General features: G+C 39.6%; 1 protein-coding gene across 1 annotated transcript in view; it reads left to right on the top strand.

The window, feature by feature from the left end:
* Positions 1-15,764, top strand: part of PODXL2 (podocalyxin like 2) — a 64,773-nt gene that overhangs the window by 46,335 nt on the left and 2,674 nt on the right. The window contains exons 4-7 of the mRNA XM_088134790.1: positions 325-399; positions 7,721-7,877; positions 12,671-12,732; positions 15,545-15,724. Coding sequence (XP_087990916.1) covers positions 325-399; positions 7,721-7,877; positions 12,671-12,732; positions 15,545-15,724 — 474 coding nt within the window. The remainder of the gene's footprint in view (positions 1-324; positions 400-7,720; positions 7,878-12,670; positions 12,733-15,544; positions 15,725-15,764) is intronic.

Below are 15,764 nucleotides of genomic sequence, written 5' to 3'. Positions count from 1 at the left end.
ATAATGTGGCCCATGGAGGTAATTACAATGGCCCAAAATTTAGTTTGAATTTTACACACCTGTGTTATTGATCTATGTCTTAGTTTCTTGAGCACTTTGGAGCCACAGCGGCATCTGTTCACAGATTCATCTATCTTCTTCTCTGAGTATCAGCATCAGACCTGAGAAATATGCTGCTAGATTATATAATAAGGGCTAAAATGATTGGTTTTCTGATTTGGGGTAAAAACTTCATATTCTTTTTTTTTTAAAAAAAGGCTTATACCGCTTCCCAAAATAATTGCATGTTAACTCAGAGAGGTTTTCGTTGGTTTTGTTTTGTAGATTATCTGTAAGGACTGGAGCAACCTGGCAGGCAAAAACTACATCATCCTGAACATGTCAGACAACATCGATTGTGTGAGTCACTTGCTTCTATATCTTAAACTCTATCTCTATCATCTACAACTTTTGCCACCCTTTCAATAATGCTAAATAAAAGTGGTTTATTACCTCTAGCAAGTGGTAAAATACTATTTTGTCATACAGAGTAATATTTTCAATGTGTCTCATCCTATATTTGCCATTTATTTATTCATTTCATATATTTAGATATAATGCTTCCCATTACTATAGCTCTTGAAGCATTGTAACAAAATATGGCTTTAATATTTCCTAAACAATCAAAAAATGTGCAGATAAAGAAGTTTGGATAAAGGTTTTATACAATATTTCTGGACAGATTAGTGCTATAATACTCTTGACAAAACTAAGATGCTGCTACAGATAGTCCTCAACTTATCACCACAATAGGGACCAGAAAATGAGTCGCTAAATGGTGTGGTCATCATCATATGACCACACCCAATTTTACAACACTTTTTGCGGCAGTCGTTAAGCAAATCACATGGTTCCCCATTGATTTTGCTTGTCAGAAGCCAGCTGGGAAGTTGCAAATGGCGATCATGTGACCTCAGGACATTGCAAACATTGTAAATACATGCTAGTTGCCAAGCACCCGAATTTGGATCACGTGACTGTGGGGATGCTGCAGTGGTCGGAAGTGCAAGGATCGGTCATAAGTCACTTTTTTCAGTAACATCATAACTTCAAATGGTTGTAAATGAATGGTCATAAGTTGAGGAATACCTGTAAATATTAAATATTTCTTTTCTTGTATATACAGTATCATTTTTCCAATATATACTTTACTTTGAATAGGGCCACAATATTTACTTTTGGAGGATACATTTTATGTTAGTGTTAGGAAGCATATGATCACACATGAAAGTGTGTGAGAGAAGCTGTGTATGTGTGTGTGTGTCTTTGTGTTTGTGTGCTGTGTATGACTTGATTGGCAAAAGAGAGGAAGATTAGAGATCTGATACCATTCTCTTGCTTTCCTGACACTGGATTTTTCCAAGGATACAAAGCAAAAAGGTATCAATGACAGCAGCAGGACTCAGAATAGGATGGGAGGATCTCTGGATCTGACTCAGGAGAGAGATTTAGACTATCTGCTGGGGTAGATTAAACATATTCCCTCCCATTAAATTATACACTATTTTATAAGTTGCTTTCTGCTATACATCAGAAGGAGACACCCAGAAAAGGAATTCAGATAGCCGCATAGATTAGAACATGATGGGAGGTTTGCTGGTAGACTGGTAACTACCTGCAGTTTTAGTAATTGGCACTGTAGGTTTCAGTGTTATATCTTTCCTGCAGTTTGGAAATAAGCAGTTTAAATGAGTGCACTCCTGCATTGGCAGAAGCCGTTTTCCTGTCCTAGTTTCCTAGGTAAGATATATAAGTGGACAAAATGTTTTTCATTTCTTAATATAAAGGACAGGAAAGAGGGAAATAGAGTTTTCCTTTCTTCTCTGCAGCAGCACAGCACAGCAGGACCCAGGAAATGCAGCAGGTTATCTTCTCTCATTAGTTGATAACTGAGCCACAGAGGACATTTCCAGACATTATTTAGATTGACGAGTTGGCTATTTCAGTATTTGGTATTTCTTGAAGTCTGAATTGTTGGCAAATGAGGGAGATACTTTTCATGGTTTTAGAGAGCTGGAATTAAATAGATTTAGTGCAAAAGGTTTAATAATCAAGGGATGGTGATTGAGCAAGAACAAATTTAGAAGTTCTGCAATATACATAAGTCATGGAGGGATAGTTACATCTGTAATGAAGGAGAAATCTGCTCATGCTGAACATTGCTGTGTTCTCCAACCCAGCAGGATTGGGTCACAGGTTCTACAGGTACAAGTTAAGGAATATCTGTTTCTCAAGGTTAATTGGGCTGAAGATGAGAAAGAACATTCTACTCTACAAAGGACAGGGCAAACAAAGTAATGACCCAAGTATGACTCTTTAGTGAATAAAATAAATGCTTGCTTAATTCTGTATTACATACAGAACCATTATGTGAAAATATAAAATTATACAGAGTTCTACGTACCATGTACCTAAAGGAAAGAGGTACATGTCGGCCCTATAATGTAGACCAGACTAAGAAACCAATGCCATATAGGTCTAAAACTCCTTTTATTAAAACAGCTATAGTAACAAAATCTTGCAAGTCTGAATGTGCTTCCCTCCTCCCTCACTTCATATTTCTGTGAATTAGATAGGGACCTGTCTGAGATGTTTTCTCAGGTTAGTTTCTTGGAATGGGTCTAAGCCTCACTTGTCTGATCATTGCCTTGTTAATGGATCTTCCCACTGTCCTTCAAAATCATCTTCTCTGCCCTCTATCGAACAGACCACTATCCAATTCCTCCTCACCAATCTTCTAGTGGAATCACCATCACTACATATATTGTAAATAGTTGGGAAACAGCAGAACAAGCTTTACCTTTTTTTCCCTAATAATTAGAAGAAATAAAATTAATTTTCAGTATATTCATACTTGTATTCAGCATGATTTCCAGAAGGAATAGTTCAGCGTCCAACACTAAATCTTCCATAAGTGCCTTTTTGCTTCTTTTAATCTTAGTTACTATCTGGTGTCTGGTAACCAGAAACACTCTTCTAATCCATTACTCCTCCCTGGTTCCAAACTCTGCAATTAATTGATGATCCAAGGTCCTTTTCCTGTTAAAAATCTGTACTGAAAAGAAATGTTAAGGGGTTATTTAAGATAAATTACTTTGATTGGTGATAGAGAAATCCTTTAGAAATTTATTGTAAAGGCAAAAAATAGTATTTTTAAAATTACTAAACCACAGAATGAGGGGATGCGGTGGCGCAGCGGCTTAATGATGCTGAAAGTTGCCCGCCAGAAATGGTTGACACTTCAGCGGTTCGAGCCCAGCTCCGCGCAGCAGAGTGAGCTCCTGCTTCCTCCCCAGCTCCTGTCAACCCAGCAGCTCGAAAACTTATGTGAGTAGATAAATAGGTACTCTCACCCTGGTGGGAGGAAAAATACTGGTGGCGCCTTGCAAAGGAGACGGGAGCAGTTGCCAGTAACGCGGAAGCCGCGCACACCCGAAAAAGGCGCGAAGCAACGGAAACCCTGCCTCCTGTGCTCACCAGCTGGGCTCTGCTCTAGGAAGGAGGCACTGGCAAACCACTTCCGAAACACCTTGCCTTGAAAACTGCAGGGACTTGTCTAGGCAGTTGCCGCAGAATCGGTAACGATTGAGTGTGGATAAAAAAAAACACCATAGAATATCCATTCACTAGATCTGTCTCTCCTTAAAGTCCTATTATACTGCCTCATCATAGTGGGGATGGTGAGATATTCCTGGGAGGAATGAGCAAAGAATGCTAGGAGTGTACACCAAGAGTATATACTCCCAGCAAGGTCACCCAAGGTATGAAAGTCATAACTCTCCAGCTAAGACAAGCAAGGATTTGTATTGGGCAGCAGCCATATAGGAAGATCCAAAGGCAGATGATCACTTCAATGGCAGTGGCAAAGGCATCATTTCATACTATGTGGGAGAAGGCAGTAGTAAACCACTCCTATATTTTACCAAGAAAAACACTTGGATAGACAATATAAAGTGATTGATGATATAGTGCCAGATGATGGCCCCTCATGCAGGGTGCCTTTAGACCCACCATTTTCAATAAGAAGATCAGGAATGTATTTGAAGTCCTCAATTTCATTGATAGGGAACCAGAAAAGCTGTGGAATGAAATCAAAGAAGTTGTAAGGATGAATGTGAAAAGAGACTGCCAAAGACCGAGTTATGTTAATTTGATGTCTAGAGAATGACACAGTAGCTAACAGATTGGAAGAGATCAATCTACATACCAGTACCAAAGAAAGGAGACTTAACAGTGTGCAAACTATTGTACAATATCCTTCACATGCTAGGCAAATAAGAACCCTATATGAAAGAGAGATGCCAGATGCTCAGGTTGGATTTAAAAGTTAAGAAAGCCAGAGAATATTAAAAGGAAGTTGATATGTGCTTCATTGATCATAGAAAGGCCTATGCTGCAAAACAGACTGGCTGCAAGTTGGCAAAGGAGTGACAAAGCTATATAATGTATTGTCGAAGGCTTTCACGGCCGGAATACGATGGCTGGTGTGGGTCTTCCAGGCTGTGTGGCCATGTTCTGGAAGTTTTGTTTCCTAATGTTTCGCCAGCATCTGTGACCGGCATCTTCAGAGACGGCCACACAGCCCGGAAGACCCACACCAGCCAAAGCTATATAATCTCTCTTTATTTATTTAACCTATGCACTGAATATATATTGAGGGAAGCTGGATTGGAAGAAGATGAGCATGGTTTCAAAATTAGAGGCAGACACATCAATAACCTGTGCTGTGCTGTGCTGTGCTGTGCTGATAATACTATTCTGACAACTGAAAAAGCAAATGATCTGTAAACTCTAGTGATGAAAGTCAAACAGTACAGTGTAAAAAACAGAATTATGATTAAATATAAAGACCAAATTAATGACACAAGTACAATAATCAGCCTTAAAATGAAGTGGTGGATAGCCACTTACAATTAGGATTGATTATCAACAGTAAAGGAACCAACATTCAAGAAATACGCCACAGACTAGCACTTGATAGGGTAACAAATGGATCCTAGACCAAATCGGTCCAAAGTTTTCACTCAAGGCACAAATGACCAGATTCAAATTATCATATTCTGGACACACTGTGTAAACACTCAGCTCCCTTGAGACGTCTTTAATACTAGGAAAGGTGGAAGGAAAGAAAAAAATAATCAGCAGCAAGGTGGATGGACTCAGTTACTATGATAATGGGTACACCACTGGAAGGCTTGATGGGCCAGGTTGGAGACAGAGCATCCTGCAGAAGGTCTGTGTAGGTGGTTGCTAAGAGTTGACAGGAACTTGATGGCATATAATCAATCAGCGAATCATGCCTGTCTAGTGAAAAATCTTTTTTAAATTACATTTTTATGTTATATATACTTTGGAACAATATTCTGTTCTAAAAATTTCCCCATAGAAGTCATATGTGAAATGATGTAATATATGGGAAAATTGAACAATAAGCTACAGAATTCAATTTTATAAATATCTTCATTTTTTAAAGAGAGAATAGTTATAGTTATTTGTAAAGATAAGCTGTGATATAACAGTTTTGAAGGGCAGTACAGTATATACATTTTTAAAATAAAGAAACAAATTAAGAATACTGGTCCTGTCTAAACTGGGTTTTCTCTAGGGCTGTTAAGTTGCTTCATATAACAGCTGTCTCATAGGCATATCAGATATACTAATAGTGCAGTTCTGATCTTTATGTAGCTGAAATGGCACCATTTATATTCAAAATATTTGGTGGGGGGGGTATTCCAATGTTTGCAAAAGAATTCTCAAAATAAGAATGAGGAAGATTTTAAGAGAGGAAACTAAAAAAAAGTCCTATAAAAATGAGTTCATTAGCTTTAAAAAGATGCATGTCTTAGAGACAATTGAGGAAATAAGAAATGGCATACAATATATCATGAAATAAATCATGGGTTGTCAGCTAAAACCCGAAACAGGATCACCGCGTAATGTGTTGAGGGATCATGCTTTGCACCCAAACTTTGCTGCCGATGCAATATGATTGAAAAGTATTTAAAAGGTGTTTATACTTTGAGTAAGTGAATGGAATATAACTTTTCTTCTATCATATATGCCAGTAATGGTAAAAGAAATTGCAGGCTTTTCCATTTAATTTCCGTTAATTTTTAAAGGTTATCAACTCTGGTTGACCAAGCGTATAGTCATTTACTTTTTATCATGTTTAAAGATAGTTCTTTGAGCTCTCCTTGTGTTACATGATTTATATTGACATCTTTGAATTACAGAAATGGAAAAGGGATTGCAAGAAGGACTCATTGGCTACTTATTCGTTGACCTTTTTTTTAGATTTTTTTAAAAATCCTGCCTTTATTATTTTTATAAGTAACTCAAGGCAGCGAACATACCAAATACTCCTTCCTCTTTCTGTTTTCCCAACAACAACCACCCTGTGAGGTGGGTTGGGCTGAGAAAGCGCGACTGGCCCAAAGTCCCCCAGCCGGCTTTCGTGCCTAAGGCGGGACTAGAGCTCACCGTCTCCTGCTTTCTAGCCTGGCCCCTTAACCACTAGACCAAACTGGCTCTATGAAAAGCGGGGGGGGGGTATTTTTATGTTCAGTCATATCAATGAAAACTTTATTTTCCTGTCAGGAAGCACATTTTCCCCTTCTCTTCCACTGCTTCCCTGAGTGCTTAGTCTCTGGCGATGGAGAGAGAGCTATCATTTCTGCGATAATTCTGGTGATGTAATCCAGGAATTGCATGCTGGGAAAGCTGCTTTCCTAATTTCCTTTCCTCCAGGGCGCCTGCCTTGCTCTGCTAACCCAGATTTTATCTGCTCCTGTTCATAAGCTTTCCCTTGTGAGCTGAGGTTCTGGTGGGCCTTTGTGACTCAGGTCTGGCTCCTCCTTGTCTTTCCCAATTCAGCCTGTGCCAGCCCTGAGCATTTGAGGTTCCCATAGCAACCAGTAGTGTTAGCACATATTAATAACTAGAGTGGCCTTTGAGTTGGCACGGCAACTGAGCCAGAATAGATGTGGGGAAGACATTGCCAAATTATGTGCAAGATCTTAGAAGAAATGGGACCATCTCTGTTTGACCTGCAGTCTGGTAGAAATGATTACAGTCTTGCCCCTTAAAAAAAATTACTATAATTCTGTGTTTTTCCCCTTCCTCCAAAGAATGCAATAGTGATGTAGGTAGCTATCCCTCTATCTTCGATCAAGGCAGCATCTAGTCAAACCCATATTTGTTTACCTTCAGCACCTCCAGTCTATTCATCTTGTATTTTTATCCATATATGAAACCTATAAGGAAGTGAAGCTTCAGGATACTTCAAAAGGGAAGATTTTTTTGTTCCTCCTTGAATTTTAAATGATACTGCCCTATTCATTTGATCCCCAGGTTATATAATCAGATGATAAGAAATGAATTTAATGGTGTTTGTGCGCATGCATAAACTACAACTGGTTGGTACTATTTGTTGCAGCCAGTAAATGATAACATTTGAGAATGGTAGCGGCTAGGATGGACCTGCTAGGGAATACATGACCAAACATTTTGAACAGTGAAGTCGATGGAGTAAAATAGAAATGGACATCCTTCAGAATCTTGGTTTTTTAGAGATCTCTTTTTCTTTGAAATACAGCCAAGAGCTATATATGAGTGAGAAAGTGTATATTCATGACGTCTGTATGTTTTTAATTAAGAGACTGACAAATATTTGTTGCTATAGGAAGAGTTCCGAGTGGAGAGAGGTCTCCAGTTGCTGGCACTGATGGAGGATGCCTTCTCCAGATACAACAATGGATTGCAGGGGCAATGGTTGATCTCCTTAAGCAAACCTAATGAGAATGACAAACATCTGTTGATGACCCTGGCAGGAGAACATGGTAAGATTTTGGTGAAAAATAAAGGGTGTCTGACCCGTATTGTGATTACTCCCATCTCTTCCCTGTACGTGTTCCTCTCATTCTGTTTTGGTTAAGTTCTGTGGCCACATCTAATTGGACATCATTTCAACAGGATAATACTACAGGTAGTCCTTGTTTAATGACCGTTCATTCAGTGACCATTCAAAATTACAACGGTGCTGAAAAAATGGACTTATGATCCATGCCCAAAGATACCACCGTTGCAGCATCCCTGCAGTCACATGATCAAAATTTGGGTGCTTGGCAGCCCGCCCACACTTATGACCACAGGGGTGCTACAACTCTTCCCACCTGCCTATCTCCCCCCCCCCCATTTATGCCCTTTTGGCCGCCCTGCACAGCAGCACTCAGAGGCAATGCCAGGGCTGGAGCTGAAGTAGAGGCCCAGGGCTTTCAGCAGGCTCAGCCAGCTGCTACCACCCCCAGGCCTCGGCTGCAGTCCCAGCACTGCCACTGCCACTGAGAAATGCCGCCTCAAGCCCCACACCACTGGCCTTCACCACCTTGTGCCATTCCCCAAGCCTCACCTCTCATTCCTTCCCTAAAGCAGCAACCTCTCCCATTCCTTCCCCAAGCTGCGCATTCCATACCTTCCAGAAGCCGGTGTCCCATTCCTTCCCCAAGCTGCGCCTCTCGTTCCTTCCCTAAAACCAGCATCCCATTCACACAAGACCTGGGGAAGACCAGAAGGTTTCTGGAGGATTGCGAGAATGGGACGCCGGCTTGCAGAAGGTATGGGATGCACAGCTTGGGGAGGGAATGAGAGGCACAGCTTGGAGAACAGCACACAGCAGTGAAGGCCAGCGGTGTGGGGTTTGATGTGGCATTCTCAGTGGCAGCAGCAGCACCGGGGCTGAAGTTGAGGCCTGGGGGAGGAGGCAACTGGCTGAGACTGCTGAAGGCCTCGGGCCTCTACTTCAGCCCCAGCCCTGCCGTTGCCACCTCCAAGTGCCATTGTGCAGGGCAACCAAAAGGGCATAGATGGTGGGGGGAAGATGGGTGGGTGAGAGGAGTTGCAGTGCCCCTGCAGTCATAAGCACTGCTGGGTCAGGCTGGGGCTATTGAGGCTTCCAAGAGAGGCTGCAGCTTTGTACCACAATGCAGCCCCCCCCAAACTCATGCGTGTTTGTAGGGAGGCCCTACAAAGGGCCTCCCAGGGCCTACCCTACCCCTTTGAGGCACCCCCGTGCTTCTTACCTGGGACTCCGTCTGCTTAATGACCTGCGATTCTTGCTTAACAACAGCAGCCAGGAGTGCTGGGATTGTGGCCGCTAGGCAAAGCAGTCGTGATAATTTGCTTAACGATTGCATCACTTAGTGACCTAAATTCCAGTCCCAGTTGTGGTCATTAAGCAAGGACTACCTGTATTTCTCCTGGAAATGCCATAAGGTGCAGGTAGGGTAGTCCCTCAAGCTGAGCTCAGCCTCTGCTAACTTGATAGACATGTCCATGTAGTTTTCATGGCAACAACACAGAAGACATTTGTGGAGGTAGTGGTCTTCTTCCAGAATATTTTTTTCAACTTCCTAGACTAGCCTGTACACTAAAATTTCCTTGTTCTCTGTCATCCAAGTACTAACGAGACCCAACTCTGTCTAGCTTTGTTGGATCATCCAAGGTCTGTTTGGGGTTCATACCTGCTTTTTATAATAGAGGTGTGGACTATGATTGGATTTTGGATGCTATATCAGGGGTCACACTATATGAAATAAGGGATAGGGACAAAAAGTTGAGAAGGACAAAAACGAAATCTTATTTACTTTATGTTTCAATGTATTGAACATTAACACATTTACTATGATTATTCCATATGTATTTCTTCTTCTGTCACATAAAAAATTGTAGTGCAGTGGTTTTTAGAAAGGCTCTGTGGGGCTTTCACAGACTACATGTGGCCCTAGAAGTGTGCATCATGGATCAGTATATTAACTCTTATTCTAAGAGTCATTATTTCTCCCCTCTTAATCTTTTACAGGATTCCTCCTGCTATTTTGTATTAGAATCTTGTGATACTTTTTTCAAACTCCTTCAGTTATTATATAAATCATTGCCATCCTACTCTTCCCCCATCATATTCTTCTACACATTTGTGTTGGTGCAGCATTTCCAGACATTCCTTGATGTCTACATCTTATCCCCTTACCTGGGATGGAATGTGATTTTCTATGCATGTAAAATTTTGAATTGGGGTTACAAACTCTGTCCCAGCCATGGAGAACCCATAACATCCCCATCTAATCTGCAATGTCTTCTCCAGATCCTATTCTTATATTTTTCTCTAGACCGGAAAACATATGTCTCTCCCCTCCCCAATAGTAATACTACTTCAAAAATGCCACCCAGTGTTACAGTGGGATATATTACAGTTGTAGCATGTGAAGGCAATAAGAATTATGTGTGTGTTTATATGAGTGTATATATGCACATGTGTCTGTCTGGTCCAAGCAAGCACATCAGGGCTCACATGCCTGCAGTGATTGCTTTTATCCAGTTTGCACTGTGGCCCGCTTATTGCGGATACACAGTACTGATGCTCTTGCACAATATGTTGCCTGTTCTTGCTCAGTCTGCCACCCTTAATTAAAAGATCTATGACTTATTCAGAAAAAAGTCAATGGATAAAAACAAATTCTAGAATGATGTAACATTTTTTCTCAATCATTGAAAGTTAAACTGGCAAATGGTTGCTTATTTCAAGCAGATCTTAACTGCAGGGATAGGCTCATGATAAGTGGGCAAACAGAATGTTTAGAAAGAGTTCATTCTTATCATTGCGTGTCCATGGAGGATAAGTGGGGGGCAAATGACAAAACATGTGAGATGATGTCATCCCCAAATGCAACAATTTATGTACTTGTGTCAGATGACAGGACACAAATATACAACTGTAGTGTTGACATGATGAAGTCACTACATGCACATCAACATTTTGGAGTGCAGATCTCACTGGTTCTCATAATAGTGACAGTGGGATGTTTGAACCACATGTTACATGTGGTTAGTTGACATACAGTAAATCAGTAAGAAGAACACAATACCTTACTCTTGGGTCTTCTCTGGCCCCTTTTGTTTTTATATTCATTGTATGAATGCTTATAATTGTTTTTATATGATGATTATATTTTACATTTTCTCCTTTTAACTAATACAGGAGTTTTAAAATAATAAGTGGTTTACAAATATTTTAAAATGAAGTAATTGGCAGCCAACAAAAGAAAATTGCACCAGGGGCACTTGCAATATAATTCCATTGTATCTCATTTATTCACCTTAAAGAGTTATGCTAAAGAAGAGAAGAATGTGAAATCCATAGAGTAATTGAGCCATAAGGAATAATTCTGGCTGAGTAGAAGCAAGAATTGTGGAAACTGAGGGATAATTTAAATCCAATGTGGGAGATGTGAGAAAAGTCTCCTAATAATTCCCCTCCCCCTATTTGTGCAGATTTTATTTTTTCAGATTTCCAATGAGTCACATTTGAGTTAAAGGGAGGGCAAGATCCCATTATTTTTGTCATACTTCAGGTGTAATAAAGCAGCCCATTTCCTAAGCAATATGCACAATGTTCTGTTTTCTGGGGAAGATGACCACAAAAGATGATGCATCAGTCAGTGTTCCAGTATACCCTCTTGAAAATTAATTATCTCAGGAATAACCCTAGGAAGATCTTCCTTTTTTTTCGAGTTTTGCTTTAATCTTTGATTTTAAGCTTCTTTACACATGGTAAGGAGACCTATCCATTCGTATTCCTGTCCCTGTTAAATAAAGTGATTTTCTGCATGATTGGTATGAATAACTATGCTTTTCCAGTCATATAGATGGATATCGAATTGAGTATAGATGGAACCTCCAGTAAAAGCAATCCCCTGTAATAGTTATGAGAAACAAAGCTTGCAACTCCAGTCTGGGGCTCTGGATCCAATTACATATCTTAGCAATATTTTGGCCTGAATAAGTCTGTGCCTCACAGTGGGATAGAATATGAATTTTCTGGTTGTTCCCCTCATCCCAGACTTACCTTAATTGACTGGGAAACACCAAGTTTGAGAGCTGGCAAATGATTTTCTACCTACTTCATTGTGAGCAAGCAACTATGAAGAATACTGAGTTGTAGAGACATCTAGCGATGCTGTACATAAATTTCACTGACGTACTCAGATTTTTTAGGATCACAGTGAAGCACTTATAATATAATGGATGATTGCTGAGGTGATTTGGCAATGAACTAGTCAACAGAACCCCCCCCCTAAAGATGAGATATAAAATGAAAGAGCACTGGTTTAGGAGTTGTACATTGTACTGTTCTATTTATTTATTTATTGGATTTATATAGCCACCCATCTCGTGCATGTGACTCTGGGCAGCACAGACAATTAAAACAAAAACTAAACACTCAGTTTACCCATTAAAACCAATTAAAAACAGTTTAAAAACTGTAATAACAAAAAGACAGAGAAGAATGCAATCTAAACTTATACCAGCCATTTTTCTTGATTCCTTCATCTTTTCTTATCTTTTTCTTTGAGTAGCTTTGTTTGCACCTGTTTTACCTGATATAAAAATTGTTTTTGAATTCTAAAACATGTTTACTGATTTACACTGAAAGTAGTGTTCTGAATTATGTTACTACTACTTTTAAACAGGAAATAATTCTTTCATATGGACATACTTCTCTACTTAAGCAAGCAAGCTGAAGAAGAGTACACTGAATTAATGCATTTTTTTTAATCCAATACATTTAATCTCCTAGGGGTTGTTCCAACAAATGATGTCCTCTTGGCATTAGGTGATGTGTGGAAAAGCTTAGCTGAGGTAAGACCTTATTTACTTACCTAGGAGAGACTGAGTTGTCTAAGGTAAATGAATTGATGGCACAGTAGTTTACTAGAGAAATCTCTTCTTTTTTGTCTTTAATTGCTGATGACTTTGTCATCAGATGTCAGTTTTCATTAGCTGAGAGTGACTCTGTGGGATTGTCTTCTTGTACTGTATCATCATTTCTTGAGATTCAGCTTGTTGAAGAAATGCCAAACTGGTTCTGTATAACTGACCTGTTAAAATTGGTTAGATTTCCAGCACACACTGGAAAGTTTTTTTAAAGTTACATTAAGCCTACATCTCATTCTTGCTCATTGTACATTGAGTATCAGGGCTCTCTTTGTTTCTAGTAATTAAGCTTTTCCATTCTATCTCTAAGGAACCAGTGTTGGCTAAATGTTACTTCGGGCTTCTCATTCTCTACCCAAATGAGAAGAGGTGTGTGGTGAAATTCCTTATGGAAATGTGGTTTTGTACCTAATCTAGAATGTTCTAAAGGAACAACATGAAGATCAGAGGGCTTTGCACAATGTTCTCAATGTGCTTTTCAGCAACTTTAAAGCGATAACCCATTCATATGCAAGGGTGATAATTTTGTGCAGAACAATAGCTATATTCTGTCTAGCGATCTTTAGGATTCTTTGTAATAAGAAGAAATATAGAAATTCCTCTAATAAATAAATAATAAACCAAATGAAAATACCTGAATGAAGGCATACAGAAACAAAAAATATCCAATCCTCCTTCCCCGAAACATACCTTTCAATATGTTTTAAATATAACAGAGCATACGTGTCTCACTGGTTAAAAATTTCATCACAAAACATACAGTTACATACAGCATTATATCCTATAACTTTCTGTACATAAATATATAATAGTCATAAATTCATTGGAAGCTTCCAAATGAGGTTTTCATTACATAATTATTTTGCCTCAGGCATGGAATTTTACTAATGGTTAAGATGTCCATTTCTTCAGTCTCTAAGCTTCCTGCATGTTCACCAAAACATCTTCTAAAGAGAGAGAAATTAAATTAGCTGCACAATTCCCTCCAATTATTAGTACTAGAAGCTGTCTGAAAGTGCCTATTATTTGGAAAAATTCATTTTTCCCAGGTCCAATTTGCTGTGTTGTGAATTTAAGTATGACCTATCACTTCTGCTGACTGTCATTCTGAATAAGTGCTCGAAATGAGCCTTCAGGTCTTACAATTGAGTTCATAAGGACATACCACTGAAACAAGGTAGGAAAAGCAGTGCTGGTTTCTAAAATTCCTCCCAAGCTTTTAATTGCAGCCCTGTCCTGGGTCACATGATCAGAAGGAAGGAGGGCTTCAGAATGGAACAGTCAGTCTCTAGCTCCTAGCTGGATATGGCCCCTTTTCCAACTCAGTCTTTCTTCTGCCAGTTTCTCCCATCACAACAAACTTGGTCCCATTCCATTCTCTTTTTGGGGAATTAATCACACAGATAGATTGGCAGATGTAGTCCAAGCCTCTTTACATAATTTCTTTCCAAAGTTCTGTTGAGTTGAAAAAAAAAAAAAGAGGAAGAGAGTTCCACTGGGCAACTACCTTGAACCTTGCAACCGTTCAAGAAATGGTGGTTTGAGTGTGATCTCACTGCTTGAAGCGGCTGATTTTCTAAATGCTACTTGGCCATTGCTGTAACAAAGTCCAGAGGGAACCAATGACCTTGTCATGAAGACATGTGCCAGAACAGACCTCTATCACTACACATGCAATAGAATCACACTGCCAATTCTCCTGCCCCAGTGATGCTTTCTAAGCACCCACTCCTCAAGCATCTCTACAATCTGGTTTTAAACCTCTTTATCTCTACCCAGCTATAGTTTTGGTGTAACACACACAAAGGGGAGGCAAATGAGCACATAGAAGAGAGCATCCTCACAGTTCCCAGGATGAAAGTTCTAACAGCTCTTCCAGAACAAATATTCAACAATAACCCAAAGAGAGTATTGCCCGGGTGCCTTGGAGGGAGCTCTGATACTGAATTTTCCCCTTCCACAGTCAGAGCCCTTTCTTCACCTCCTTCCAAGTCAAGGAGATGACTTGATGGTTTTATGGCCTTGGAGGCAATCTCCCAATCAAACAGTTGTATCTTAAAGAGATGCATTTACATTCATTAAATGTAGTTAGTGAAAATGTATTAAATGTAAATAAATAAAATTCATTTGTTTACTTTCAGCATGTATATAGTTTTCTCATAACACAAATATTTTGGCTCACAGTATTAAAATGCTGTTTGCATGTATTTAAGAGACTTTATATGGCTGCCCATATAAGTTATATACAGTAACCCTGGACAGCTCACACCATAACAATAAAATATAAAAAGAAACAATAATCCTAACAGCAAAACCACACTTCATGGCGCCCCAGAAAAAAAACTCCCTCATACATCTGCTGGGCTCCAGTCTCATCTAGCCCAGTGCCTGGGGGAAATATAAAACAATAAAAGCTATTAAAACTAAAACACTTAAATCATGAATTTCAAATAGAGAAGCCCAATTTAAAAACCTGTTTACAAGGACAGGGAGAATTTAAAAAGGCTCCATGTGGTTCTGAGCAGACCATAAATTTGTTGCTAGGCAACCTTATCTAGAAAGACTGCTCCATAAATGGGACACCATTGCCAATAGGTCATGCACCTCATCAGTTATCTGCCTCATTTTAGTTGAAGTAGGGCCACTGAAGACATTGCAAGAGCAGGATTGTTCTCTGTGTGTTTATTATGAAAACCTCACATTATTCCACTGAATGTATTTGATAATTCATTTTTAGATTGGAATCCAGAACTATACAACTACGTCAAGTTGCCAGTCACGGCCCAGCCAGACCCACAGTGATTATGGGAAGCTCTTTGTAGTACTGGTCATCATTGGCTCAATTTGTGTCATCATCATTATCATGGGACTGATTTACAACTGTTGGCAGAGACGCCTGCCCAAAATGAAGAACATGGTGAGTTCCTTTGCAGTTTATGGTTAAACTCTTATTTTTC

The sequence above is a fragment of the Python bivittatus genome, unplaced genomic scaffold (assembly GCF_059951505.1).
Source record: "Python bivittatus isolate LINGU-HERP-01145 unplaced genomic scaffold, Pbiv_v1 ctg000080_np1212, whole genome shotgun sequence".
Classification (NCBI taxonomy): Eukaryota; Metazoa; Chordata; class Lepidosauria; order Squamata; family Pythonidae; genus Python; species Python bivittatus.
This window is presented reverse-complemented; position numbering and strand designations above follow the sequence as displayed.